General features: G+C 45.2%; 1 protein-coding gene and 1 long non-coding RNA gene across 2 annotated transcripts in view; both read left to right on the top strand.

The window, feature by feature from the left end:
• LOC147663673 (uncharacterized) overlaps positions 1-18,354 on the top strand; it is a 59,876-nt gene extending 41,522 nt beyond the window's left edge. Inside the window, exon 3 of the long non-coding RNA XR_015305259.1 lies at positions 17,563-18,354. This is a non-coding gene — a long non-coding RNA (uncharacterized LOC147663673). The remainder of the gene's footprint in view (positions 1-17,562) is intronic.
• A 591-nt stretch (positions 18,355-18,945) lies between these two features.
• Positions 18,946-22,836, top strand: LOC147663672 (uncharacterized). The gene is made up of 2 exons (XM_086950274.1): positions 18,946-19,412; positions 20,001-22,836. The coding sequence occupies exons 1-2, from the start codon at positions 18,946-18,948 to the stop codon at positions 21,403-21,405; spliced, it is 1,872 nt and encodes a 623-aa protein (XP_086806400.1). The 3' UTR covers positions 21,406-22,836.
• Positions 22,837-26,890: the final 4,054 nt, after the last annotated feature.

Genomic DNA, 26,890 nt, shown 5'->3' with positions numbered 1-26,890 from the left:
TGCTTAGACTGAGCATACATCACATTGGACCTGGCAACTTCATCTACATTGTCAAGGGAATTCAGTTTAACCCAACGTGACATCCATCCAGGACAAACCTTAGAACAAGGTTTCCTCCCACGCAACAACTCAAAGGGGGATACTTTGGTGGAGTGAAGGGTGGTACGATAGAACCACAACATGGATCTAACAGCGTTGGGAACATGACAGTGCTGAGCAATGGCCCACTGAATGCAATTGTTGAGGACCCTGTTCATACGCTCAACAAGACCGTTCGTCTGGGGGTGATAGAGGGCACTCCTCAAATGATCAATACCACTTTGACAAACAAAAGAATTAAATTCCTGACTAATGAATTGAGTACCATTGTCACTTACAATAGAAGAGGGAAATCCTTCCCGCAAAAACAAATCTTTGAGAAAGTCGATCACATTCTTGGAATTAGCCTCACTAACAAAACGGACCTCCGGCCATTTTGAGTAATAGTCAACAGCCACTATGGCAAACCTGGAAGAGGAGGGAAGCAAATAGAAAAGACCCACCAAATCAATGCCTATTTTTTCCCACGGCCTATCAGGAAAAGAAATTGGTTGAAGAGGAGGAGAACGTATTTTCAAACATTTCTCAGCACTAGAACAGACAACACATTCCTCAACCACAGTATCTATCTCTTGATCCATCTTGGGCCACCAGTAATGCTCTCTAACTCTTCTTTTGGTTAAAGTCTTGCTTAGGTGCCCCTCATGTGCCCCTTTAACGATTCTGATTCTGAGATCACTGGGGGGAATGAGTCTATCGCCACGCATGAGAAGACCACCCTCAATGGAGAGTTCATCAGAAATTTTAACATAGGTTTGAAGAGAAACATGAACATTACTCTCCCTTGGCCATCCATCTCTAACATACCTAGTAACCTCATTGAGAAGAACATCCTTGGACAAATGCTCCCTCCATTCTGCCTCACTAATGGAACGCATATCATCCATGCCAACAAAAGCAACAAAGCAATCCTCCTCATCATAATCCTCTTCCCAATCACCATCACAGTCAGCGTCAACAGGATTCCTAGAGAAATAATCAGCTCTAGTGTTTCGGCTACCTGGAATGTAGCTAACCTCAAAGTCGTATTGGAGTAATTTGGTAGAAAGTCTGGCGATCCTGGGAGAGTGTTCCTTAATGCGGTCACCTGTAAGGATAGAGACTAAAGGACTGTGATCCGTCCTCAAACGGAAATGCTTGCCCCAGATGTAAGGATTGAATTTTCTAATTGCCCACCAACAGGCTAGGAGTTCCTTTTCAATTACAGCAAAATTGGATTCAGCTCCACGTAGAACTCTCAAAGCGTAACCTAGGGTCTGCTCAACACCGCCAATTTCTTGAGTGAGAACGGCCCCCAAACCAAACCCACTAGCATCCACAGTAATGGTGCACATAACGTTGGGATTAAAAGGTTTCAAAACTTTAGACCCAACCAACTCTTGTTTGATCCAGGCAAAAACCTTTTCGCAATTTGAATCCCACAAAAAAGGAACTTCCCTCTTAAGCATGTTAGACAAAGGTTGAACCTTGGAGGCATAGTCTGGTATGAACCTGGCAAGTCCAATGAAAGACTTTAAACCAGTTTTGTCCTAAGGTGGGGCACTATCAACAATGGCTTTAACTAGGCCAGGTCTAGGCTCCACACCATTCTCAGATAACACATGACCGAGATACTCTACTTTCCGTGCCCTAAAAACGCATTTTTCTTTCTTCAAAACAACGCCAGCATTTCCCAAAGCTTTTAATACATCCCTCAAGATTGCATCATGGCTATCACAGGTTTTACCATGAATAAGTACATCGTCCTGGAAAACGACGACTCCAATGATACCTTTCAAGATGTTGGTCATGATCCTCTGGATAACTGCCGCCGCAGAGGCTAATCCAAAGGGCATACGGCAGTACTGAAAAGAACCAACGGGGGACACAAAGGCAGTGAAATGTCTGGAGGCAGGATCAAGAACAACTTGGTGGTACGCAGAAGCCAAATCTAGCTTGCTGAACCACTTGGAACCATCAATAAGCGAAAGCATATCAGGAATTTTAGGGAGGGGAAAGGAATCCACCCAGATGTTCTTATTTAAACTGCATAAATCGACACAGACACGAAGTTCCCCATTTTTCTTTTTAGCGACCACCAAGGGAGAAAGCCATAAGGAGGACTCAATGGGTTCAATTATCCCCTTGCTGCAAAGACCAAACAACTCTGACTCAAGTTGATCTCTCACACTGAACGGGACGTTTCTGAGCTTATGTTTGATAGGAATGGTATTGTCCTTGACACGAATGGTGTGCGTAAACCCTTTTACTTCCCCCAACTTATTACTAAAGACGGAAGGAAAATCTTTGACTAAGGTGTTGACGAAATCATCACTTAGGATGGAGAGATCATTACTTGGGAAAGACTGATCATCAATTTGTACAACAGAAATGGAGACAGGATCTTTAGTACCAGGTCGGAGAGCCATCTTAAACAGACCTTGATGGAACCAGCCGAGAATATTAAGGCCTTTGATTGAAGCATACACTTTGCCAAAAATTTTCCTTCCCCTGAATTCAATGGAATCCTCAAAATAACCTTTGAGTTCAATTCTTCTACCCTCATAGTTAAGAGGAGACCTGTCAGGAGGGAAGAGTTTGCGATCACCCCAAACTTCTCCAAAGAGTTCCTGAGTAAGCATTGTTATCCTAGCTCCTGAGTCTACAAGTAAGCAAACAGTTTTATCACCGATACCAATGTCAATATATGGATCAACACATTCACACTCAGGATCATCAACAACGACACCAACAACAGCAACCATATCTCTTAAATGATCCTGAATGTTGGTATCATCTAGGTTGGAATCAGAAACATAGGCAACAGAAGTAGGATTGTAGTTATTGTTCCACTGTTTGTTGGGCTGGGGAAAAGAAGACCCTCTTTTTACACTTTGGCAGATTTTGGCGAAATGGCCTAACTTACCACATAATCTACGATTGATATTTCTAGCCGGAGAAGGACGTCCAGACTTAGAGTGAGGAAAATTTCCACATTTGAAACATATATTTGTTTGTTTGAAGAATTTGTTGTCAGTGCGACCAGAAGCATTGGTCTTATTGTCAACAACTTTTACAGCACCCACAACAGTTTCTTCCTTACTAAAAGATGTGGCAAGTTTTACATCAAGTTCTTTTACAGAAAGCTTTGAAAACTCAATACTTTTGGCCACACGTACAGTCTCTTCAAGAGAAGGATTGCCTAAGGAGAGCAACTTTTGTTGAATACTCTTATCTAAACATTTACAAATGTACTGATCTCTAATCATTTGATCTCTAAAAGTTTCAAATTCACACTCCGCACTGAGTATTCTAAGTGCAGAGATGAAGTCTTCAACCTTTTCACCTTGTTTTTGTTCACGTTTGTAGAATTTATGTCTGACAACAACTATACTGGGTTTGATATCAAAACGTAACTCAAGGAGTTTAACAGTTTGATTATAGTCATCCAAATCCTCTTCACCTGGAGAAAGAACTAAGGGAGGTAAATGTTTAAAGATTGAGCGACCTTCAAATCCAAGGCTATTCAAAAGAAGATATTTTTTTCTTTCCGCCCTATACCTGGAGGCACCAATGGCACCTAAATAAGTAGTGAAAGCGTCGAAAAGAACAGAGAGGACAAGGGTTCCAGAAAGACTAGAAAGAGAACATGGGCAAAAGCATAGGCAAAACACTACAAACCTCAATCACATGATCAGTCTCATTGTCAGTAAACTGCTGGGCAGCCTGTATGACAGTCATGCCCTTTTCCTTTCTATCTCTCTTTGCCTGTTTAATTTCTTTTTGTTTGGCTTCCTTGCGCCAGAGGCGAAAAGAGTCAAACATAGACGGCCGGGCTTTTCTTTTAAACAATGTAGCTTCCAAATTATCTAGAATGTCAGGTTCAAAACTACCATTTTGTGGCTACTGCAGAACACCATCTTTCCTAGTATAGCAGACCCACACTTCATTAAAGGTGATGGGGCCGACACCATGTTTAGAATAGAGCTCATAGGTGGGAGTTCCAGCCGGAGGAATGGGACAAGAGTCCTCCAGTTGGGATCCCTATCACAATCACAACAGCAACAACGTCTGAACTTACTGAAACCAGGCATCGTTATTTCACTGGCCTCTTTTCAAAACATTAAGGGGTTAATCAAGCAACACAGCACAAACGTACTCACCCCTTGGCTTCGGTTATTGCAATAGTCGAATCAAAACCCAAAAACAAAAAAAGTGGGAGCTACCCACTAGTACTTAACCAAATGTCTCCTTACGCCAACAGAGGCCCGTTCTAACGTCTCGAGATACCAGTTGTCACCAAGGGACCAAGACAGGGCGGCAGTCAGGGCAGCAGTTGCCAGCAGCCGTTGGAACGGAGAAGCCGCGCTTCAAAAGACCATCGGTTCACTTTCGACATACAGGGGTCGCTGATGTGGGGTGCCTCCTCCGGAATTTTCCTGCGGGCCAATGTTGGGCGCCAATTGAAGAACCGGGCCTGGTGGCGCAGGGCACGCCTTAATCCCGGAGTTCACCTGTCTTGTTGCACAGAGACACGGTACACTCTGTTGTCGTAGTAAACCGAATTTATTAGCTGCAGCTAGGCACAGTTGTCCTAGAAGTACACCAAGTATGTTCTCAGGAGACTGCCACTTTACTCCGTGGCTCCCAAGCTTTTATAGTGAAAATGCAGTTGTACAAACATATACCCAATGCACGAAGTTACAGCCAGTCATAAGAGTTAGAAAACAAAGTGTTGTGCACCCTCAATGTTCTCTGCTTACATGTTAGTGTGTTATTCGGCCCCTCAAGTTAATCAGTCTGGAATGAAAAGACATGTCTTGTATGCTTCAAAGGAAAGGTTGTAAAATAGGAAAACAAGAGGAGATAATAGCAAAAGGTCGATAGATAAGATACGGCAAGAGAAGAATGCTAAAGGCTTAACAGATAGTTGGTACAAGGATTAGTTAGGCAGGGCGTTGTGTGGGCTTGGTTTCGGACAAGGACGGAGGGGGTCCAAATGGCAGAGACAATTCGTTCATCGAGCGGCCTGTGTAAAGGCAACACAAAATGGCGGTGAATGTAAGATGGAGTCGAATTTAGAGAACCTCACTTGACCCCAGGCTACCCCCCAGGCCGCACGGCTCCTCCGCTGTGACCGCGTCTCTGCCCCCGGCGCCGCAGGTTCGCCCCTGACCTTGGTGTCCCCCTGCTGCTACCTTCACCTTCTTTCTGCTGCTGCCCACACTTATGACTTGTGCTTTTTTTCTGGACTTCTGCATTTTTCGGTATTTCTCGTAGTTGCTGTTGTGTGACCTCTGTGGTGCCCCCCCTCTCCCCGCTTCCCGCCGCTGCTCCCTCGTGGCCAGCCCCTTTTCTTTTGTACCCCCTGCCCATTGGCCGCCCCGCTCCTGCCTCCCAGCTGCTCCTCCCTCCCACTTCGTCTCATATGGAGGCCGCACGGCGGCCGCGCCAAAGGCGTGCCAAAGGCAAGCCCGTTTGCGCCCATCCACGCCTGGACCGCGCCCAGCACCAGGACCCCTGGCCCTCGACGATGCCTGCCCACCTGACGGACTTACGGCGCCGCAACCATCCACGCACTCAACGCCGGCCGGAACCTTGCCTGCTACCGAGCCATCCCGAAACGCACCCACGGACCCTTCACCTGCCAAGCCTGCAAATTCACCTGCTTCCAAACCTGCACCGTACCCGCCAAGTCAGCTACCAGCAACAATCACCTCAAGTGCATCCTGCTCAACACCCACTCCGTCCACAGGCACGCCGTCGAACTCTGGGACCTCCTGGACACAACATCACCAGACGTCGCCTTCCTCAAAGAAACCTGGATGAACGCCTCCTCAGCCCCGACATCGCCATAGCCATCCCGGATGGCTACAAGATCACCCGGAGGGACTGCGTCAACCAAACCAGAGGAGGCATCACCATCGTCCACAGAAACACCATCCAAATCACGACCAACTCTGACGACACCCTCACCGCCGCCGAGCACCTTCACTTCCAGATACACACCGACCCCAAGACCACCCTCAGGGGCACTCTCATCTACAGACCCCCGGGACCACGCATACAATTCAGCGAAGCCATCGCAGACTTCATCAGCCCGCCCGCCCTAACCTCCTCAGACTACATCCTCCTAGGCGACCTCAACTTCCACCTGGAGAACAACAATGACACCAACACCGCCGCCCTGCTGGACAACCTCGCCAACCTCGGACTCAAGCAACTGGTGAACACCCCCACCCACTACGCCGACCACTCGCTTGACCCCATTTTCTCCTCCAGCAAGCACATCTCCTTCAGCCACTCCACCGGACTACACTGGACAGATCACAGCTGCGTCCACTTCAACTTCAGGAGAACCACGACCCACCACCACCCGCAACAGGTTCCCTGCAGAAGCTGGCGCAAGATCACCACCGACCAGCTCACCACCTCCCTCAGCCAGAACCCTCCCACCAACACGACAGACCCCAACGAAGCAGCCCGCGACCTCACACAGTGGCTCACCAACTGCGCCGATGACCTCGCACCACTGAAGAACCCTCCCAGCAGACCCGGCAGCAAGAAAGCCTCGTGGTTTACCAACGACCTCAAAAACTCCAAGAAAACCTACCGCACCCTCAAGAAAGCCTGGCGCCACGACCAGACAACAAAAAACATGACAGCTCTCAAGAACGCCACCCGCAAACACCACCAGCTGATCCGCACCACCAAAAGGACAACATTCAAAGAACGACTGGACAACAACACCCACAACAGCAAGGAACTCTTCAGCATCGTTAAAGAGCTCTCCAACCCCAGCACCTGCAACAACGACATCAAACCATCGTAAGACCTCTGCGACTCACATCGCCCCCCACCACCACCCTATGCACCTGGACATCTGTCAGCACCGAAGACACCACCCGAACGTTGAACACCATTCACTCCGGCTCCCCAACCGATCTTACCCCAACTCAGGGACATCATCAACAGCTCCTTCCCATCTGCCACCTTACCGGAGAGCCGGAAACATGCCGAGCTCAGCGCCCTCCTGAAGAAACCCACCGCGGACCCCACAGACCTCAAGAACTTCCGCCCCATCTCGCTCCTCCCGTTTCCGGCCAAAGTCATCGAGAAGACCGTCAACAAACAACTCTCCACCTTCCTCGAGACAAACGGATCCCTCGACCCCTCGCAGTCCGGTTTCCGAGCAAACCACAGCACCGAGACCGCCCTCATCGCAGATACCGACGACATCAGGTCCTTGCTCGACAACGAGGAAACAGCTGCCCTCATCCTCCTGGACCTCTCAACAGCCTTCGACACCGTGTGCCACCGCACCCTAATACAGCGCCTCAGCAACACCGGAATCCAAGGAAAGGCCTTGGAGTGGATCATCTCGTTCCTCGCCGGAAGAACACAGAGAGTCCGTCTCCCCCCGTTCCGATCCGCGGCCACCGAAGTCATCTGCGGCGTACCGCAAGGATCCTCGCTCAGCCCCACCCTCTTCAACGTCTACATGAGCCCCCTCGCAGCCATTGCACGCCAACACAACCTAAACATCATCTCCAACGCTGACGACACCCAGCTGATCCTCTCCCTCACCAACGACCCCGCCACCGCCAGAGCCAGCCTCCAGGAAGGAATGAAAGACGTCGTGGAATGGATGAAGCTCAGCCATCTGAAACTGTACTCAGACAAGACGGAAGTCCTCATCCTGGGATCATCCCCCTCTGCCTGGGACGATTCCTGGTGGCCCCCTGCCCTGGGCACCGCCCCCAAGCCAACGGACCATGCACGCAACCTGGGCTTCTTCTTGGACTTCTCCCTCACGATGATCAAGCAAGTCAACGCCGTCTCGTCATCCTGTTTCAACACCCTGCGCATGCTTCGAAAAATCTTCCGGTGGATCCCCACAGAAACCAGGAAGACGGTCACCCAGGCCCTCGTCACCAGCCGACTGGACTACGGGAACACCCTCTACGCTGGAACCACAGCCAAACTCCAGAAAAGACTCCAGCGCATACAGAACGCCTCTGCACGACCCATCCTGGACATCCCCCGTCACAGCCACATCTCTCCCCATCTGAAAGACCTGCACTGGCTCCCCGTCAGCAAGAGGATCACGTTCAGACTCCTCACCCACGCACACAAGGCTCTCCACGACATGGGCCCCAAATACCTCAACAGCCGCATCACATTCTACACACCCACCTGCCCGCTCCAATCCGCCAGCTTCGCCCTCGCCACCGTCCCACGCATTCGCAAAGCCACCGCCGGAGGAAGATCCTTCTCCTACCTGGCGGCCAATACCTGGAACATCCTCCCCACCCACCTACGGCTGACCCAGGACCATCTCTCCTTCAGGAAACAACTCAAGACCTGGCTCTTTGAGCAGTAGCGACCCCCCCCCCCCCCCTCCTCCCAGCGCCTTGAGACCCTTACGGGTGAGTAGCGCGCTTTACAAATCTGTTGATTGATTGATTGAACAAGCATGCATTATGTGACCAAACAAGGGGGCACGAGATACACTTTGCTATCCCTACAAGCTCACCAAATTTGGGATTGGGCGATTCAACATCAGATCACAGCAGTCCATGTTCCGGGGTTGTCCAACCTTCTAGCGAACTCCCTGAGCAGGTCGGTCTCATCAAACCACTAGTGGGACCTTCGTCAGCCGACGCTGGACCGCATCTTTCAGCTTTGCAGACACCCCAATCTGGATTTATTGGTGACCAACCTGAACCGCAAATGTCCATTCTATGCAATTTGGCTTCCCCACTCAGAATCGTGCAGAAATGCGTTTTTGATGAACTGGTCAAAAATATATGCTCACGCTTTTCCACTGATTCCCCTAGTCGCAAGGGTACTTTGGAAAATGCAGAAAGAACCCTGCGGCATTCTTCTCATAGCCCCCAGATGGCCTCACCAGTTCTGGTTTACGGAGCTCCTCCTTTTGTCGGAGTGCAATCCAATTTGGCTGTTCCCAATTTTGACTCTTCTTACTATGAACCATGGCCTGATCTGCCATCCGAATCCAACTGGTGCCTGAGCACTATGAGTTTGCTAATTTGATTATTCCTCCGGACTGCAGGGAGGTCCTCACTAACGCTAGAGCACCCTCCACTATCAAAACCTACAAACTCAAGTGGAAACGGTTCTATCTTTGGTGTGAAGCTTCAAATTCAAATTCTTCAGTTTAACTCTGAGAAGACAGAGATTCTACACTGTGCAGTAGATAGAATCCCTCCTAAACTTCCGCTTGAATTTTGGCCAACATCCCCTGCTACTCCATTGGCTCCCAGTAGCGTGGTACATAATCTGGGAGTCATGGTTGACAACAAATTGACATTAGAAAACTGTCAACAAAACAGCTGGAAGTGGTTTTACTCTGATCAGAGCATTTCGGAAAATCCTTCAGATGTTCTCTTAACAGAATGGAGCGCTGATAGTTCGGAGCACCAATCTCAGTAAGCTGGACTATTGTGATGCCCTGTTACTAGAATCCCCGCAATATCTGATTGAGAGATTGCAGAGAGTACAGACCATGGTGGCCAAAATGGTACTAGTGCAACCACGCCACTCCTCCGCCTCCCGGGCACTCTCAGGTTTACACTGGCTGCCAGTCTCGCAGAGGATACGATTTAAGGCACTATGTATAGTATTTAAGGCTCCACATGGTCACTGGCCCAAATCTCTGCAGAAGAAACTGACATGTCCCTTCACCAGCACTGCGCTCCTCATCGGCTAATCTGGTGAGGTTACCTAAAGTTAGGAAAGTCAAATCAGGAGGTAGGGCCTTCAGTGCGGCAGTGTCCCGCCTTTGGAATACTCTTCCATTTGATACGAGACAAATGGACAACATCCTGCAGTTTAGAAAAAGGTTAAAAACCTGGCTCTACCCTCAAGTATGCTCCTTGGCATCCTGCTAACTCCTTCCAGGCAAGGGACACAGTCTCTCGGCCCTAGGCTAGTCGCCTGTATCACAGCGCCAGGTTACCGGTAGGGTGTCAGTTGCTAACTTAAATAAATAAATGTTCACCCTGTTCACTCTACGCCAATTAGCAAAATCCGGCCTCTCTCACTCTACCCTGAAGGTTTTTCTGGATGCAGTTTCCAGATTCCAGCACAATGGCTCCAATTCTCTTTATTCTTCAAGAATTATTCAACAATTTTTCAAAGGCTTATTTCAGATGTTCCCTCCAAATCGACGCCCGCATCCTCCTTGGCATCTGAACATTGTGTTGGCACAACTCATGAAGTCCCCATTTGAGCCCATTGGTAGGGCTGATCTTAAATTCATCTCCTGGAAGACATCACTGCTTTTAGCTCTTACTTCAAGTCTGCGAGATACAAGCTTTTACTATCAAACCAACTTTTCTTCAATTCACCAAAGACGCTGTGGTGCTCTGCACTAATCCGGCCTTAATTCCTAAAGTTCCATCTGATTTCTACCTGAATGAGCATGTCATCTTAAAGACTTTTTCCCCTAATACACAGTTGCCAGCAGAAAAGACTTTACATTCTCTAGATGTTAAGAGATGTTTGACATTTTATTTGCAAAAAACAACCAGTATCCGTAAAAATGATCAGCTCTTCATAGCCTACGGCAGGATGCATAAAGAACCCCCAGTTGCTAAACAGACTATTGCACGTTGGATATCTAGAGCAATTTCCTTTTGCAATCAGCAAGCAGGCAAGACACTTCAAGCAACAAATTAAATCACACTCTACTAGAGCAGTCTCCTCTTCTACTTCTCTCTTTGCTGGTGTGCCTCTTCATCAGATTTGCAGAGCTGCGACCAAGCACTACTGTCTGGAAGCTGCCAACAATGCTGACACAGCTGTTGGGCAAGCAGTGCTACGTAATCTTTTTAAGTAAGGTGAGCCTCTGTTTCTTACCTCCTCCTGCACACATTGTATATATTTCTGCTTTTGCAGATGTGCCCATGTTTACTGCTATACTGTAATATACGTATATGTATTCTCTCGTACTCTGTTTACAAATGTACTTATGGCTTACTATGCACAGTTCTCAAATTACTGCTATCTACTCTGATTCAAGCATGTGAATCTATGAAAGATACCCCAATACTGGAGAAGAACATACGTTACTTACCTGAAAACTGTGCTTCTCCAGTATTGATATCTTTCATAGATTCACATGTGACTCACCCACCTCCCCTCAGAGGCTCCCCTCGTCTCCTTGGCTCTTATGCCACACTTGTGCTAAAGAATTGGAGAGCCTGAGCCTCTGAGGAGAAGGTTCCAGAGGGTGCTGTCGCCTGATTGGCTGGAGTTTGGACCATATCTAATGACGTGGACATGACTGTCGCCCTCACTCTGTCTGTTGCCCTCACTCTGTCTGTCGCCCTCACTCTGTCTGTCGCCCTCACTCTGTCTGTCGCCCTCACTCTGTCTGTCGCCCTCACTCTGTCTGTCGCCCTCACTCTGTCTGTCGCCCTCACTCTGTCTGTCGCCCTCACTCTGTCTGTCGCCTTCACTCTATCTGTCGCCCTCACTCTATCTGTCACCCTCACTCTGTCTGTCACCCTCACTCTGTCTGTCACCGTCTGTCACCCTCACTCTGTCGCCCTCACTCTGTCTGTCGCCCTCACTCTGTCTGTCGCCTTCACTCTATCTGTCGCCCTCACTCTATCTGTCACCCTCACTCTGTCTGTCACCCTCACTCTGTCTGTCACCGTCTGTCACCCTCACTCTGTCTGTCGCCCTCACTCTGTCTGTCTGTCTGTCGCCCTCACTCTGTCTGTCTGTCGCCCTCACTCTGTCTGTCTGTCTCCCTCTCTCTGTCTGTCGCCCTCACTCTGTCTGTCTGTCGCCCTCACTCTGTCTGTCTGTCAGTCACCCTCACTCTGTCTGTCACCCTCACTCTGTCTGTCACCCTCACTCTGTCTGTCACCCTCACTCTGCCTGTCTGTCTGTAGCCCTCACTCTGCCTGTCTGTCTGTCGCCCTCACTCTGTATGTCTGTCTGTCGCCCTCACTCTGTATGTCTGTCTGTCGCCCTCACTCTGCCTGTCTGTCGCCCTCACTCTGCCTGTCGGTTTGCCGTCACTCTGCCTGTCTGTCGCCCTCACTCTGTCTGTCTGTCGCCCTCACTCTGTCTGTCTGTCGCCCTCACTCTGTCTGTCTGTCTGTCGCCCTCACTCTGTCTGTCTGTCTGTCACCCTCACTCTGTCTGTCGCCCTACCACAGCATCACTCAGGGGCACCACAACATCACTATGCGCTACCACAGCATCACTCAGGGCCACCAAAACATCACTATGTGCTACCACAGCATCACTGAACGCCACAGCATCACTCAGCGCCACCAAAACATCACTATGTGCTACCACAGCATCACTGAACGCCACAGCATCACTCAGCGCCACCAAAACATCACTCAGCGCCACCACAGCAGCAATCTGTGCAACAATTCAACAACAACTAGTTCAAATATGTTCTCTCAATGTTTCAAGCTTTATTACAAATGTCACAAAAATATGTTAATATTTCACTTCTGTTCTTGGATTTTCGTCACAATAAAATACACTGAACATAATCTTCACAAAAGTTATTTACAAAGGTTTAAGCCAATGCCATTATAAATTACAATAACTTTTACTTAAGTATTAATTATTAAAAAAAATTAAAAGCCATTGTTATTTGTAATATCAATAATCTAAGTCACGTAAATACAACACATATTGCATTACAAATGCTATGGGTGTCACATTTGCGAAAGTTACAACTATTGGCATTGTAAATGACAAAGCTATTAATTTCGCTATTTTCAAAACCAACACATAAATAAAAAATGTGTCATTTACAATACAAATAACTCAAACTTTCCTAATGCAAGACCTATTACATTGCAAATGCTTGTTATAATTACAAGGGTGTGAAAACACCACATAACACCGCATAAGCAACAAGTGCAGATTAAACCACAGGGTTCAAATAAACCCCCACACACACCGTAAGATTAAACCTGTACTAAACACACACGCCGCAAAAACAGGTACATCATAGAAAGACTGATGCACATAATGAAGCGGACCTAGAGATACATGCATAGCACAGATAAGATAAAGGTCTTGATTTAGAGTTTGGTGAGCAGGGTACTCCTTCACAAGCGTGGTGGAGTACCCTGTCCAACAACAGATGGTCTGCCTATTAATACATTGGACGACCATTCCTTTTTAGGGCTCGCCTCTTTTCTATTCCGCAGGAATAGAAAAAGGGGTGAGCCCTTATGCAGCTAAACCGCTACTTCGCAAAAGGCTCTCTTCAAGCGGCGGATTCGGCGGATTTTCGACAGTTCACGAGAATCACGTGACTCCTAGTGCACGAGCTTGCCCGAGCCTTCCCCCTGCCAGCAGCATTTCTCCTGCACTTTCACAGCCGCCAGGCCACATCAAAGGGTTCCGCTGCCCCGCCCCAAGGCTCGCAAAAGGCTCTCCTCCCTCCCCACATCAAAGGCATTGTTGTAAGTGTATGCATGTTTGGGGCGAATTATCAGCATATGCAGTCCGGCTTTTAAGTCAAAGATTATTTATGCTTCAAGAATGCAAGAGCCATTTCTTTTCTTTTATGTTGAGGGTCAGTGTGCCAAACTGCGTGCTAATACCTGTGTGCAGTGGTGCGTGCCTGGAAACCAAATGGACGCGCCCTTCAGCCGAGCATGGAGATTTTAAATTCCATGTAATTTGCTGCCATGTGCCTACTTTTTATTATACTATTGCTCTGATTAGCCAAGCCAGAAAGTACCAAACATTGGCAAAGGTAGTAGGTCTGGGCTGTATTAGGTCTACTGTTTCACTTCTGCAATTACTGTACTGGGTGCTGTGTGTTTGCTTCAGTTGTGTGTGTGTAGCTGAGTTGAGAATTCAGGTTGCACCTCCACTTACACCCCAGGGTACTCACTCGCTCCCCTGCCCCCCCCCCCCTGACTCCCCCATCCCCATCCGCCTCGCACACCACAACAAAGGCTGCTGTTCGTCCGCCCACCCACCCCTCGCGAACTGTCTCTAATTGCCTTCCATGGTTGAGTGCCCTCCATTGTCTCCAAGCTGTAAATTCTATGCTGGCTATCAAAACGTCTCAATCCCCCCACCCCTGTTATACTTTCCAGCCCTCAAAAAGGATTTTGTGGCCAGAACGCAATTTCTACAATGCTCCTCATGCTGAAGTTATTTGTGCAGCTCAAGGTTAGATTTTCCAGTTAACTGCTAAGTGGCACCATTAAACCCTCCAACTCCAGCTCCACCCTCGAACTCCAACTCCACCCTCCAACTCCACCCTCCAACTCCACCCTCCAACTCCACCCTCCAGCTCCACCCTCCAATTCCAACTTCCAACTCCACCCTCCAACTCCAAATCCACCCTCCAACTCCAAATCCACACTCCAAATAATACATGTAAGACAGGGGAAAACGAAACATGTACATTTACTAATGATATAGATGTAACATTTGCTAACTTTATAACTATTGGCATTTCTAATAACAAAATTAATACTTATATATTTTGAAAAACATAAACGAAAATTAATTGTTTTTTACATTTTACACACCAAAAGCTCAAACTTTTCTATTGCGAGACCTATTGCATTGCAAATGCTTGTTAGATCAAGCAGTCTGATGTATTTTTCTCTTATTCAGGACCACCAGGGAATACCTGGCAGTCGTGATGAGAATTTGTTTTTAAATGAATCCCACTTCCTGGGAGTAGATTAATCAGGGAGAAAGTTCCAAGGGTGTGAGGGTGATTAGTTATTGGTTTTTAAAAACAAGCTCCCGCTTTGGAAGCTTGTTTTTGAAAAACAAAAAAGTTGGTGAATGGCCGCCTGAAACATCCCCAAGGGATCCAGAGAATTGTAGATCAACTTCCTCTAGATGGTTGAGATTGCTTTTTTGGTCTGGGGATTAGTTAGCAGCTGGTCCTCCAGTGGTGATGCATCAGGCAACTTCCCCCCTTCCCAGATGTTAACTTGCAGAGCGTGACCCACCTGCAAATGTCAGAACCGTTTTTAGTCGCCTAATTCATACCAACCGGACCATCGAGTTGCACCTCCACCAGAGAATGGTCTGAGATTCCCCCTGCTATGTGCGTAGCAGCCCTAAAATCATCTTTATGGACAGTCCGGGTGAAAAGATAGTGCAGGCATGCCAGACTACCATGTGCTGCAGACAGGTGCGTCCAGTTCTGATCCCCTCTGCTCCTCTAGGGGCATTTAGGAGTATCATGAATATAGTATAGGGTCAGTTCTGTCACTTCAGTCACCCCAATGCGTGTATGCTCTGTTGTAAGTGTCTTACCCTTTCACTGGATGAGTCAGTCTTGTCTGGGTCTCTTTCCTGTTTCCCAACATTTGAATGGCACGCCCGAAGACTTGAGAGAGCAGTGACCCACCAGCAGGCTTTTGTGGAGCGCTTTTGTCCTGGATATAGTGCTGCATTCAGTAGGGCATCCACTCTCTTTTCTTTGCAGTTGCCTGGAGATCAGCAGTCCCAAGGTAGCAGTCACACCTGGCCTGTCTGTAAATGCAGCCCCCTCTGGAGGCCTGACCATCAGCAATTGAGCCCACATTGGCTGGACCACAGGCGTACGCTCAGACAGGGTGTTCGACACTGGAGTAGTTGTAGTCCCTCATGGACCTCTGACACAGAGTAGTCGGAAATTCAGCAGCTAAAAGCCCAAAACAGGCTCTCCAGGAAGTCAGTATATTCAGACTCTGTTGTGTTAGTAATTTGGCAAATGCAACATTGAACGGGCCTGTTGGCAGCACACAATCGTCCTACTGGGCCTCAACAATCATGTTGTCGAAGAGTTTTATTTTCTGCATTGAACTGTTGGGAGAGTCTTGGCACCCCTCAGACTAGCTGGTCCTGCTGGATGGCTTTCCGGCTCACCCTACAGATAACAAGGATGTGTTGGACCTTGCTTTTTCCAGGACAGCCTTGTCCTCCTGCTGGATAGTGAAACTCCCTTCCCTTTCTTACCAGACAGGCAAGCTTCTAGGCAGACTTCTAGGCTCTTCAGGACAGGCTCACAGCTTCTCCATTAAGTAATTCAGCCTGCAGGTGATGTCCCTTCAACTTAGATAAACTGTCCTGCACCTGCGTACATTGTAGAACACATTATTCCTTGGTAACAGAGGACTTTGAACTTGTATACACAACAGGCAGGCAGGTGATGCAGTTTACTCTGTCGCACTCTCACATTGCATTTATGCTACGCACACCAACACCCTAAACATGCACTTGATGTTAGTGCAAAGTCTGGGCACAGGTATAGAAATGGAGCATTACATGGGTGTATCAGTAGAAATCCACTCCACTGACCATGAATCAAAGATCTCATCAGGCTATTGATCCTTACAACAGGGTGCATCGCCATCACCGCTCTAGCTGTTAAACCCATGACAGTCCTCTGCCTTAAATGAGGGCACACTTGGTGTTACCCTCCAGGTCACAGGACCAGTCCAATATCTCTCATAGTCCATTGTTAGAAGTTGCACAGTACTGGGGTGGCAGAAAAATCTCATGTTATTGTTTTATGGTAGATTTATCCCAGTACCGTGCAGTTACAGGTTTGACGCCATGTACTGGGGAGTTGACACGAGGAACAGATTCTTCTGCCTGTCAAACCACATGCCATTTACTATTTCATAGTGTTTTTCTGCTTTTATTTACCACTTGTTTTTAGCAGGTGGTAGATATATGCATGTGTTTGGTTGGGGGGGAGATGGGCGAAGCAGAGGAAGGAAGGGGAAAGATATTTCTAACAGAGGGAAGAATTGTGTGTTTCCCCCAGTTAGTAAAAAAAACAGCATAAGTCTTGGCTGCTTCTGCTGCACCCAGAGTCTTGTGGGTCTTTGTCTGGAAAAAAACTGTGTCCTGTTTTTCTGCACCTGGTAAATCCAGGTGCAGAAAAGCCTAACGACTGATAATCAGGTGGAATAAAATGAACACATGAAAGTACTCCCTAATTTCATTGCCCTTGATTCCTACTCTGGACCATAGTTGAGGGATAGGTCTAGGCATAGTCCTCGCAACACACAATAGATTTGCTTGAGGCAGAGGCCAAAACTCAAAAGTCAGGTTACCAGATACAAGTAGGTGGTAACTCAGGGCAGGGGGCAACGCCTGTTGTCCGTGAAGGGGAAGTTCCCATCCTAGAAATCTACATTAAATATTAATAGAATTCTATTTTAAATATCTTTTTGGTGCCAGTCCATATGACTTTAATGTCTGCTTTTGGGATTCTATGTTACAAGTCCATAGGGTACATGTATCCTTTCTGAGCTTAATATAATGTTGGAAATTCTACAAATCCTCACTCCTAGATCCAAGTACTCTCAGGCTACCATTCTACACTCTGCTCTGTCTGAAGAACAGCTCAACACTTTCAAAATTCTGCAATTCTGCTTTGATATGGCTTGTAAATTATTTTTGGGGATATTTACATGTATTAACTATTTAATTTTAATACTATAGGTGATTGAAATTACAGACGAAGAAAGCAAGATTTAGCACCAGCCAACTGAATGTTAGTGCTATAAGAAGGATCATTTTGAAAAACTGAAGGACATCCAGCATTCTAAGTTTAAACAATTTCCAAAATCTAGGTGTGGCGAGGAAGTGGGAGCTGAGGAAAGTACTATAACTGTAAGTGAAGTCTCTAATGTTGCATTTCATTAACCCAGAGCAAAGCCATATCTGTCCACACAGCATCCGAAATAGTGCCAGAAAGACCAAACACAACATCCTCATCTGAAATATTATCAGAAAGACAAATTGCCTCAGCATGACAGAATAACGTTCATCTAAAGCACGCATGATCTAAAGCATGTAATTCCAGAGAGGAAGCACACACTGCATAAAAGAAAGATATAACAAAAGGTTTCTTCTGCAAACCATCAAAGAAAAGACACTGAAAGAAGACTCCGAAGCTGACACGCTAACAACCAAAAGATTGGAAAATCACCTTTTTTCAACAACCGTTTTTAACCAGTTACGCAAGTTTGAGACTATCAGCCTCGGGATATAACACCTCGACCCACTCTGCTCACTCTGGCGAAAACGTTAAAAATTCACCACTTTATTGTGTTGTTCATGACCATCTCAGAGTGTTTCCTTTTTATTGTGTACTGTTCTGTAATTCTATGTTAATCGCCTCAGTGATATTTAAAACTGTTAAATATCAAAATGGATTAAATGAGCACCGTTGCGCTAGCTAATGTAAATAAATCCTTGTCTTCAGAACTACAATCCTTAACCGTACACCAAACACAGAACGGGTAAAAAGAACTGTTGTTCTGCGACTGATGAGCCACAATATTACTGTGCATGTTCTAATGTTCTCAGTTACTGCCATTACGCCAGTGCAAAAAGGTACTTCTCAGTTTAATCATTAAATATCAGACTAACACCTTATCACTGCATTGCTAAGAACCTATACAAATAGATTTGAGAAAAACTTCAGTCACAAAATAAGTTGCTGCCGGAGAGGCTATAACCAAAAGACTATTATCTGCTACAAACATTTCGACCGGTGTTACAGGGCTGCATCCAGACATATTTTGCTCAATTCAAGTGTTAAGAAGATTACACACAATATCTTTTAGAGATAAATGCTGAACATTATCTAAACAAGCCCAACTCTAAAATAGGGTTCACTCTTACCGTGGCATATAAGCAAGAGAAAACTAAATGTAGAGATATTAACTCTAGGAATACACCTTTTAAAAACACGGGCTGTGAGAACAATTTCAGTGTTCAAACTCGCCTCAATCAAAGCAAAATAACCCAAGTTGGGGAAAAAGTTACCTGTGCCAAAAAAGATTCAGCCATAAATCTCATCTCACTGAATTTCAGAGAATGCACACTGGGAAAATCCTCTCTCAGTGCTCTGAATGCCAAAAAAGTTTCAGCGGTAAATCTTATCTCACTGAGCATATGAGAATCCACACTGGGGAAAAACCTTATCAGTGCTCTGAATGCCAGAAAAGGTTTACTTTCAAAACGCAACTTTACCAACATGCATTAACCCACTCTGTGGAAAACCCTTATCAGTGCTCTGAATGCCAAAAAAGTTTCAGCAGAAAATCTTATCTCACTGAACATATAAGAATCCACACTGGGGAAAACCCTTATCAGTGCTCTGAATGCCAAAAAAGTTTCCGCAGAAAATCTTATCTCACTGAACATATAAGAATCCACACTGGGGAAAACCCTTATCAGTGCTCTGAATGCCAAAAAAGTTTCAGCAGTAAATCTTATCTCACTGAACATATCAGAATCCACACTGGGGAAAAACCTTATCAGTGCTCTGAAAGCCAGGAAAGGTTTTGTAACCAACAAAGTCTTTCTCAACATTCAATAACCCATTCTGTGGAACATCCTTATCAGTGCTCTGAATGCCAAAAAAGTTTCAGCTGTAAATCGTATCTCACTGAACATATGAGAATCCACACTGGGGACAAACCTTACCAGTGCTCTGAATGCCAGAAAAGGTTTTATAACAAACAAAGTCTTTCTCGACACATATTAACCCACTCTGTGGAAAAACCTTACCAGTGCTCTGAATGCTAGAAATATTTCATTGAAAAAAGAGACCTTACTGTACATACAAGGACCCACACTGGGGAAAAACCTTATCAGTGCTCTGAATGCCAGAAAAGGTTTACTTTCAAAACGCAACTTTACCAACATGCATTAACCCACTCTGTGGAAAACCCTTATCAGTGCTCTGAATGCCAAAAAAGTTTCAGCAGAAAATCTTATCTCACTGAACATATAAGAATCCACACTGGGGAAAACCCTTATCAGTGCTCTGAATGCCAAAAAAGTTTCCGCAGAAAATCTTATCTCACTGAACATATAAGAATCCACACTGGGGAAAACCCTTATCAGTGCTCTGAATGCCAAAAAAGTTTCAGCAGTAAATCTTATCTCACTGAACATATCAGAATCCACACTGGGGAAAAACCTTATCAGTGCTCTGAAAGCCAGGAAAGGTTTTGTAACCAACAAAGTCTTTCTCAACATTCAATAACCCATTCTGTGGAACATCCTTATCAGTGCTCTGAATGCCAAAAAAGTTTCAGCTGTAAATCGTATCTCACTGAACATATGAGAATCCACACTGGGGACAAACCTTACCAGTGCTCTGAATGCCAGAAAAGGTTTTATAACAAACAAAGTCTTTCTCGACACATATTAACCCACTCTGTGGAAAAACCTTACCAGTGCTCTGAATGCCAGAAATATTTCATTGAAAAAAGAGACCTTACTGTACATACAAGGACCCACACTGGGGAAAAACCTTATCAGTGCTCTGAATGCCAGAAAAGGTTTTGTAAAAAACAAAGTCTTTCTCTACATGTATTAACCCACACTGGGGAAAAACCTTACCAGTGCTCTGAATGTCAGAAATATTTCAGTAAAAAAATAGGACTTATTATACATACAAGGACCCACACTGGGGAAAAACCTCATCAGTGCACGGATTGCCAGAGATGTTTCATTACCCAAACCGAGCTCACTCGGCATAGAAGAACCCACACTGGAGAGAAACCCTATCAGTGCCCGGAATGCCAGAAATGTTTCATTGACAAAAACGGTCTCACTCATCATATAAGAACCCACACTGGCGAGAAACCTTTTCAGTGCTCTGAATGCCAGAAATGTTTCAGTGTAAAAATCAGACTCACTCAACATACAAGAATCCACACTGGGGAAAAACCATATCAGTGCTCTGAATGCCAGAAAAGGTTTTGTAACAAACAAAGTCTTTCTAATCATGCAGTGACCCATTCTGTGGAACAACCTTATCAGTGCTCTGAATGCCAGAAATGTTTCAGTAAAAAAAATAATCTCACACGGCACATAAGAATCCACACTGGGGAAAAACCTTATCAGTGCTCTGAATTCCAGAAAAGGGTTTGTAACCAACAAAGTCTTTTTCAACATTCAATAACCCATTCTGTGGAACATCCTTATCAGTGCTCTGAATGCCAGAAATGTTTCAATGAAAAACGCAATCTCACGGTGCATATAAGATCCCACACTGGGGAAAAACCTTATCAGTGCTCTGAATGCCAGAAATGTTTCAGTAAAAACAGTAGTCTCACACGGCACATAAGAATCCACACTGGGGAAAAACCTTATCAGTGCATTGAATGCCACAAATGTTTCAGTGAAAAAATCAATCTCACTCACCATATAAGAACCCACACTGGGGAAAAACCTTATCAGTGCTCTGAATGCCAGAAATGTTTCAGTGAAAAAAGACATCTCACACTGCATATAAAAACCCACACTGGGGAAAAACCTTAGGAGTGCTCTGAATGCCCAAAACATTTCAACCGTAAATCACTTCTAACTGCACATGTGAGATTCCACACTGGGGAAAAACCTTATCAGTGCTCTGAATGCCAGAAATGTTTCAGTGACAAAAGAAGTCTTTCTCGACATACAATAACCCACACTGGGGAAAAACCTTATCCATGCTCCGAATGTCAGAAATGTTTCAAAAACATTCGAAAAACATGTGGATGTCATCTGCCAGCAATTCTTGACATCTCGGGCATTTTGGTGCGGTGAGGGGGCGAATTTCCCGATTTTATAAGGAGTGTAGTAAAGCCTATAGACCACGAAAAAATGGTTCTTTTTCAGAAAGGCAGGCTTTATATGTTTGTATAGTGTCTTCAAAGATGGTTCAAGCATGCCCTCTGCCTGTGGTGCCATGGAGGAATTGTTCCATACCCCCTCTGCCGAAGCTATCCCAGTGTCTTCACCCTTTAGTAGATGTTGATACCATACCGAGATTTCTTTTATAATGGGTGTGAAGGTTTGACTTAACCTTTCTATTTCCTAATTACTTTTTATCTCCTCACGTTCCGCTGTATGCCAAGACACCAATTGAAGATATTTAAATCTTGATAAATCTGTCCCTACCTTTGCACTCAAGTACTTCCATGGGTATATCCCTTCCTCATCCATTAACTCTTTCCATTTCATAATCCCAGCCCTTTTTATAGGTACTGCCAAGGCATCGTTCAAGCAGTCCGGGGTACCAGGTGAATCCCAAACTGGAGCTGAGTCTGGATAGTACCCAATCCCACTGCTTACCCTTACCCTGTACCATGTCTCTAGGGCGGTATTTAGTATCTTCAAACGAACCCGCTTGAAGAATCTAGGAGATCCAAATTTATACATAAAGGCATCGCTTCCCCCTTCTGCTCTCACCATCTCTCCCGGCAATCTGCCCCAGGATGAGTCGTCTGGCTTAGTAAGTAGCATGCGTAGGCTCTTAAACTGGAATGCCACTACATATAGACTAATACCGGGGAGAGCTAACCCACCATTTAATAACCTTCGTCTGAGTTTCTTCCAGGTCAGGCGCACCCCTTTGTCCCCCCACAAAAAACTACCTATTTTGCTCTGTATCTTATTTGTCTTTCTTAGGGAATGTTAGCGGTATTGTGGAAAACAGGTAGGAGAGCTTGGGGAGAATGACCATTTTCACTAGATTCACTTTCCCATATATTGACAATGGGAGGTTCTTCCATCTGCTAAACAAACGGTCCATTTCCCTAGTTGTTCTGTCCAGATTTAACTTAGAAATTCGATCCAATTCCCTCACACTATATATTCCCAGATATCTAAACTCCCGACTCCCAGTGCCATACCATTGATCTACGTTCCAACACATGACCTCAGTCTTGGAACTGTTCACCTTGTATCCTGATAATGCCCCAAACTCTGCTGTCAGTTCCTCGATCCGAGGAATAGCTGTACCTGGATCACCCGTATATAAAATCAAGTCATCCGCGTACAGGGCCATCTTAGAGCTATACTGACCTGACTGAAATGTGAGATTCCACACTGGGGAAAAACCCTTATCAGTGCTCTGACTGCCAGAAATGTTTCAGTGAAAAAAGAATACTCACTACACATACAAGGACCCACACTGGGGAAAAACCTTATCCATGCTCTGAATGTCAGAAATGTTTCAGTGAAAAAAAGAATACTCACTCGGCATACACAAACTCACATTGGGGAAAAACCTTATTGCATTGAATGCCACAAATCTTTCTGTGAAAAAATCAATCTCACTCACCATAAAAGAACCCACACTGGGGAAAAACCTTATCAGTGCTCTGAATGCCAAAAATGTTTCAGCCGTAAATCTGATCTCACTGTACATTTGAGAATCCACACTGGGGGAAAAACATCAGTGCTCTAAATGTCAGAAAAGATTCAGAGGTAGTGATTGTTACATGCACCATAAGAAAACACACCATCAAAAATACTTCAGTGCTCCAAGTGCCAGAAAAGCATCCATTTTAAATGCAATCTCACCTACATGCGCAGACGCACACAGGGAAAAAACATTACCAATGCTGTGAATGCCAGAAATTCCTATTTTTTGATAGGCACAGCCTCACTAACCATAATCCACTCCATACTGATGAAAACCTTTTGAGTGCTCTGAATGCCAGAAAAGCTGCAGAGAAAAACACTATCTCACCATGAGAAACTCCACACTGAAGAAAATCCTTATGCCATAAAAGCTTGAATCTGAAAGACAGAGTTATGCTTCATGAGAGATCCCACTCTGGGGGAAAAACCTTATGAGTGCTCGAAATGCAAGCAAAGTTTTGGTCACAAATTACATCTCACTTGTCATGAGCAAACTGACACGGGAGAAAAAAGCCTTATGTGTGTTCTGAATGTCAGATAAGGTTTAATCACGAATACAATGACACTTCACACGAGAGAATTCACAATGGACTAAAGCCTTATACAGGAGGGGAAAGCCACAAACGTTATACTCAGAAAGGAGATCTCACTAAACATGAGAAATGCGCCCGCACCAGGTAAAAAGTAAGGCGTATCTTGAGTTGCAGAAAAGCTTCTAACAACCTGACTTTATATGAGAGAACACGTATTGTAGTCGCAATAGGATTAATCAAGAAATTCTTGCAGGATAACTTAGGCTGCCCGCATGCAACCTCCAAAGAAATTTCAGGCCTTAAAAATGTTTTAATTGCAACAAAATCCACAATTTGAGTATCTGAAAGTTACAAAACTCTCAAGGTCTTTACTTGACACAGAGAAGTGTTAGTACTTGCAAACATCAACTAATTAACAAAAAATTCACAATATTAATGTCTTAAATTTTCTCCACCCAAAAGATTTCTACTCACACTTGTTTCTTAACATATGACTGAAATCTAGATTTTCATGCTAAGATTAGGCCTAGGTGGTGTTCCTCAATGAAGAACACGGCAAAGTGTCAAAAAAACTCAACCGCTCAACGCAGAGTTCGGCGAGCAGCAGAGTGCGTTAGGGTCAATTTGAACCGCTTTTTCGGCGAGTGGCAGGCTACTCCAGGATCCCAAAATGATTAGTGGTGAATTAGTGTAGGGAAATATAAAATGTATTTGAGAGCTGGACATGTTGGTCTGTTAGTTGGGTTGAAAAAGAGACTGGAGGGATAGAAGAGGGAAGGTTTTGCAGGTATATAGCGCTTGCTACCCCTGATGAAGTGTTGAAGCGCTTTTCAGCGAGTACCATGCTACTCCAGCACCCAAAAAGATGAATAGATAGATCAATTATTGTGGGTAGGTTGTTTTATTATATAAATACAACTGTATGAAAATTTATAAAATTCTCTTGTAAAGTTGTATCCAAGTGGCAAGTATAGTCTCTGATAATAATGTATACAAAGTTGGCTTGCCATCAAGACTGATGCCCGGTAATATTGATGCAAAGTCAGTTGTGCTGAAGTATTTTAGACTTGTTGAATTGTAACATCCACCTAGTAGTGTTGTAGACGAATCTAGGACCCTAGTGTAATTTTCCCGATTCATGCCCTTATATAGGTATAACTTATTATATCCTTTTATAGGCATAAGAATCATAACCATATTTAGACATACTCAATGCAGTCCAAATACGGCATGGCTACTTCCACAAGTTCCTAGAATCCACAACGAATTCTTGGAGAAACTAAACTTCAGCAGTCCGGGACTTCCCCCTGCTTAAGTATTGATTTGTCCAAGAACTCATGGAGTTTTCAAAGAACTGCGAGTTCTTAGTGAGGTTATTAAGTCCAATCTTACGTCAAACTCTGCACCTTCCAGGTATAAATATACCCACATCTGCCCTTGCAAACGCACGGTGGTTTGGAGCAGATCGACTAACTACTTGCCCGATGCCCTGCTGTAGCGAGTGCCGAAAGGAAGCCGAACCTCCAGCTGATGCACTGATAAAGACGCTGTCTTTTCTCCTGCCGAGAAATCAAGCTCCTTGCGGGTTACTGGGAGATCGAGTCCTGAGAGAGAGATACAAGACCTCCTTCATTCTAAAACCAGGGTATGGAGCTCATTAGACCCTTAGAGAAATCTTGGATAGATTCTTGGCAAAAAATACTGAACTTAAGCTATACCTCACTTACTTCTTCCCTCGTACTAGACTTAGGTTAGGTACACCGGGGTAGGAGTATTTTAGAAGCATCAGTTGAGTACTTTTAGTCGTTATTTATCATTGTATGTATTTTATCCGTTTTATGTATCTTATGGCTTAGAAACCAGCTCATGCTTTTACAGTTGTATTTCATAATACTCTTTTACTGTATGCAATTTACTTTATAACAAAGTATTGCCATTGTAGCAATTCACTTCTCTTGCATGAGAAAGAAGACTGCTCAATAAATAACCTTTTTTATTGAAAACACCCGTCTCTCTATTTCTCTGCAAATCCTGGTGAAACGAAGCATGCACAATTGACTGAGTGAAATAGCAATCTATTGTTTCCGTGACTCTAGAGATATATTTCTTATTCTTGGGGAACAAAGTTGTCATGTTTATGCGGCTGTCAGAAACTAATTCCTTCTTGTGAATTCGAGAAAGTTTCTAGTGACCTCTGAGCTAGCTGGCATTCACAATTAAGTCTAACATATTCAATAGTGACCTAGTCGACTTCAGTCCTACGTCTAAACTATTGTTTATGTTATTCCAATGCGCAGAGCCTATTGGCAATATAGGAACTACACTACAGTAGGTACTGTTGTTTGTATCATGTCCACATTGTAGGCAGACACAAACGCCGAAATTGTGCACTATTTATATTAAGCATGATATAGGTGAAGATATTACAGTAACCAATGTACAAGCTGTAGTAGGTGCTTAGAAGTAGAGTGACATAGAGGGCAATAAACACTCCACTTACTCTGTCACTAGCTTAGTACAGACGAACGCCAAAGGCTTTGTACATGATGAAGCATCAGAGTGCTCCCTCTTTCTGCGTCCCATGGGCATTTTGGCTTTTGTTCTACAGAAGAGGCTGCAGACACTTACATAGTCCTATATGTAGTGTGGATCACGAAGGAGAGATTCTCAGCGGGCATTCTTTCCTTTGTATTGGGCATGGCCACATTTAAATGTGGGAATACCTTTTGTCTTGCGACTGCACTGTATTATTGACACGGGCGAAAAGGCAAACAAGCAGTTAGGAGACGCACTGATTGTATACCACCACCTGACAGGATGGTGACAGACCCCAACCACCTGCAGGGGAAACGTGCCACCTCGTTTAATAGCTGCCAGACGCTTTACTTTGTAAGCAGACTGGTGGTTTACAACTGTACCTACGTTGGGGCACCACATGCTTTTTCCAGCATAATCTGGTGTACTTCCCCTGTGTGACATGACAGCACCCACTGAAGACTGCACCGTTGTGTAGTCTGGGACAGTGCACATTCCCTGTAATTCTGAACTGGCCTTTAAATACGGTACTATTTTGTGTGCCTATT

This window comes from Lissotriton vulgaris, unplaced genomic scaffold (genome assembly GCF_964263255.1).
Source record: "Lissotriton vulgaris unplaced genomic scaffold, aLisVul1.2 SCAFFOLD_1924, whole genome shotgun sequence".
Taxonomy (NCBI): Eukaryota; Metazoa; Chordata; class Amphibia; order Caudata; family Salamandridae; genus Lissotriton; species Lissotriton vulgaris.
Note: the sequence above shows the minus strand (reverse complement) of the source record. Positions and strands in the feature narration are given on the sequence as shown.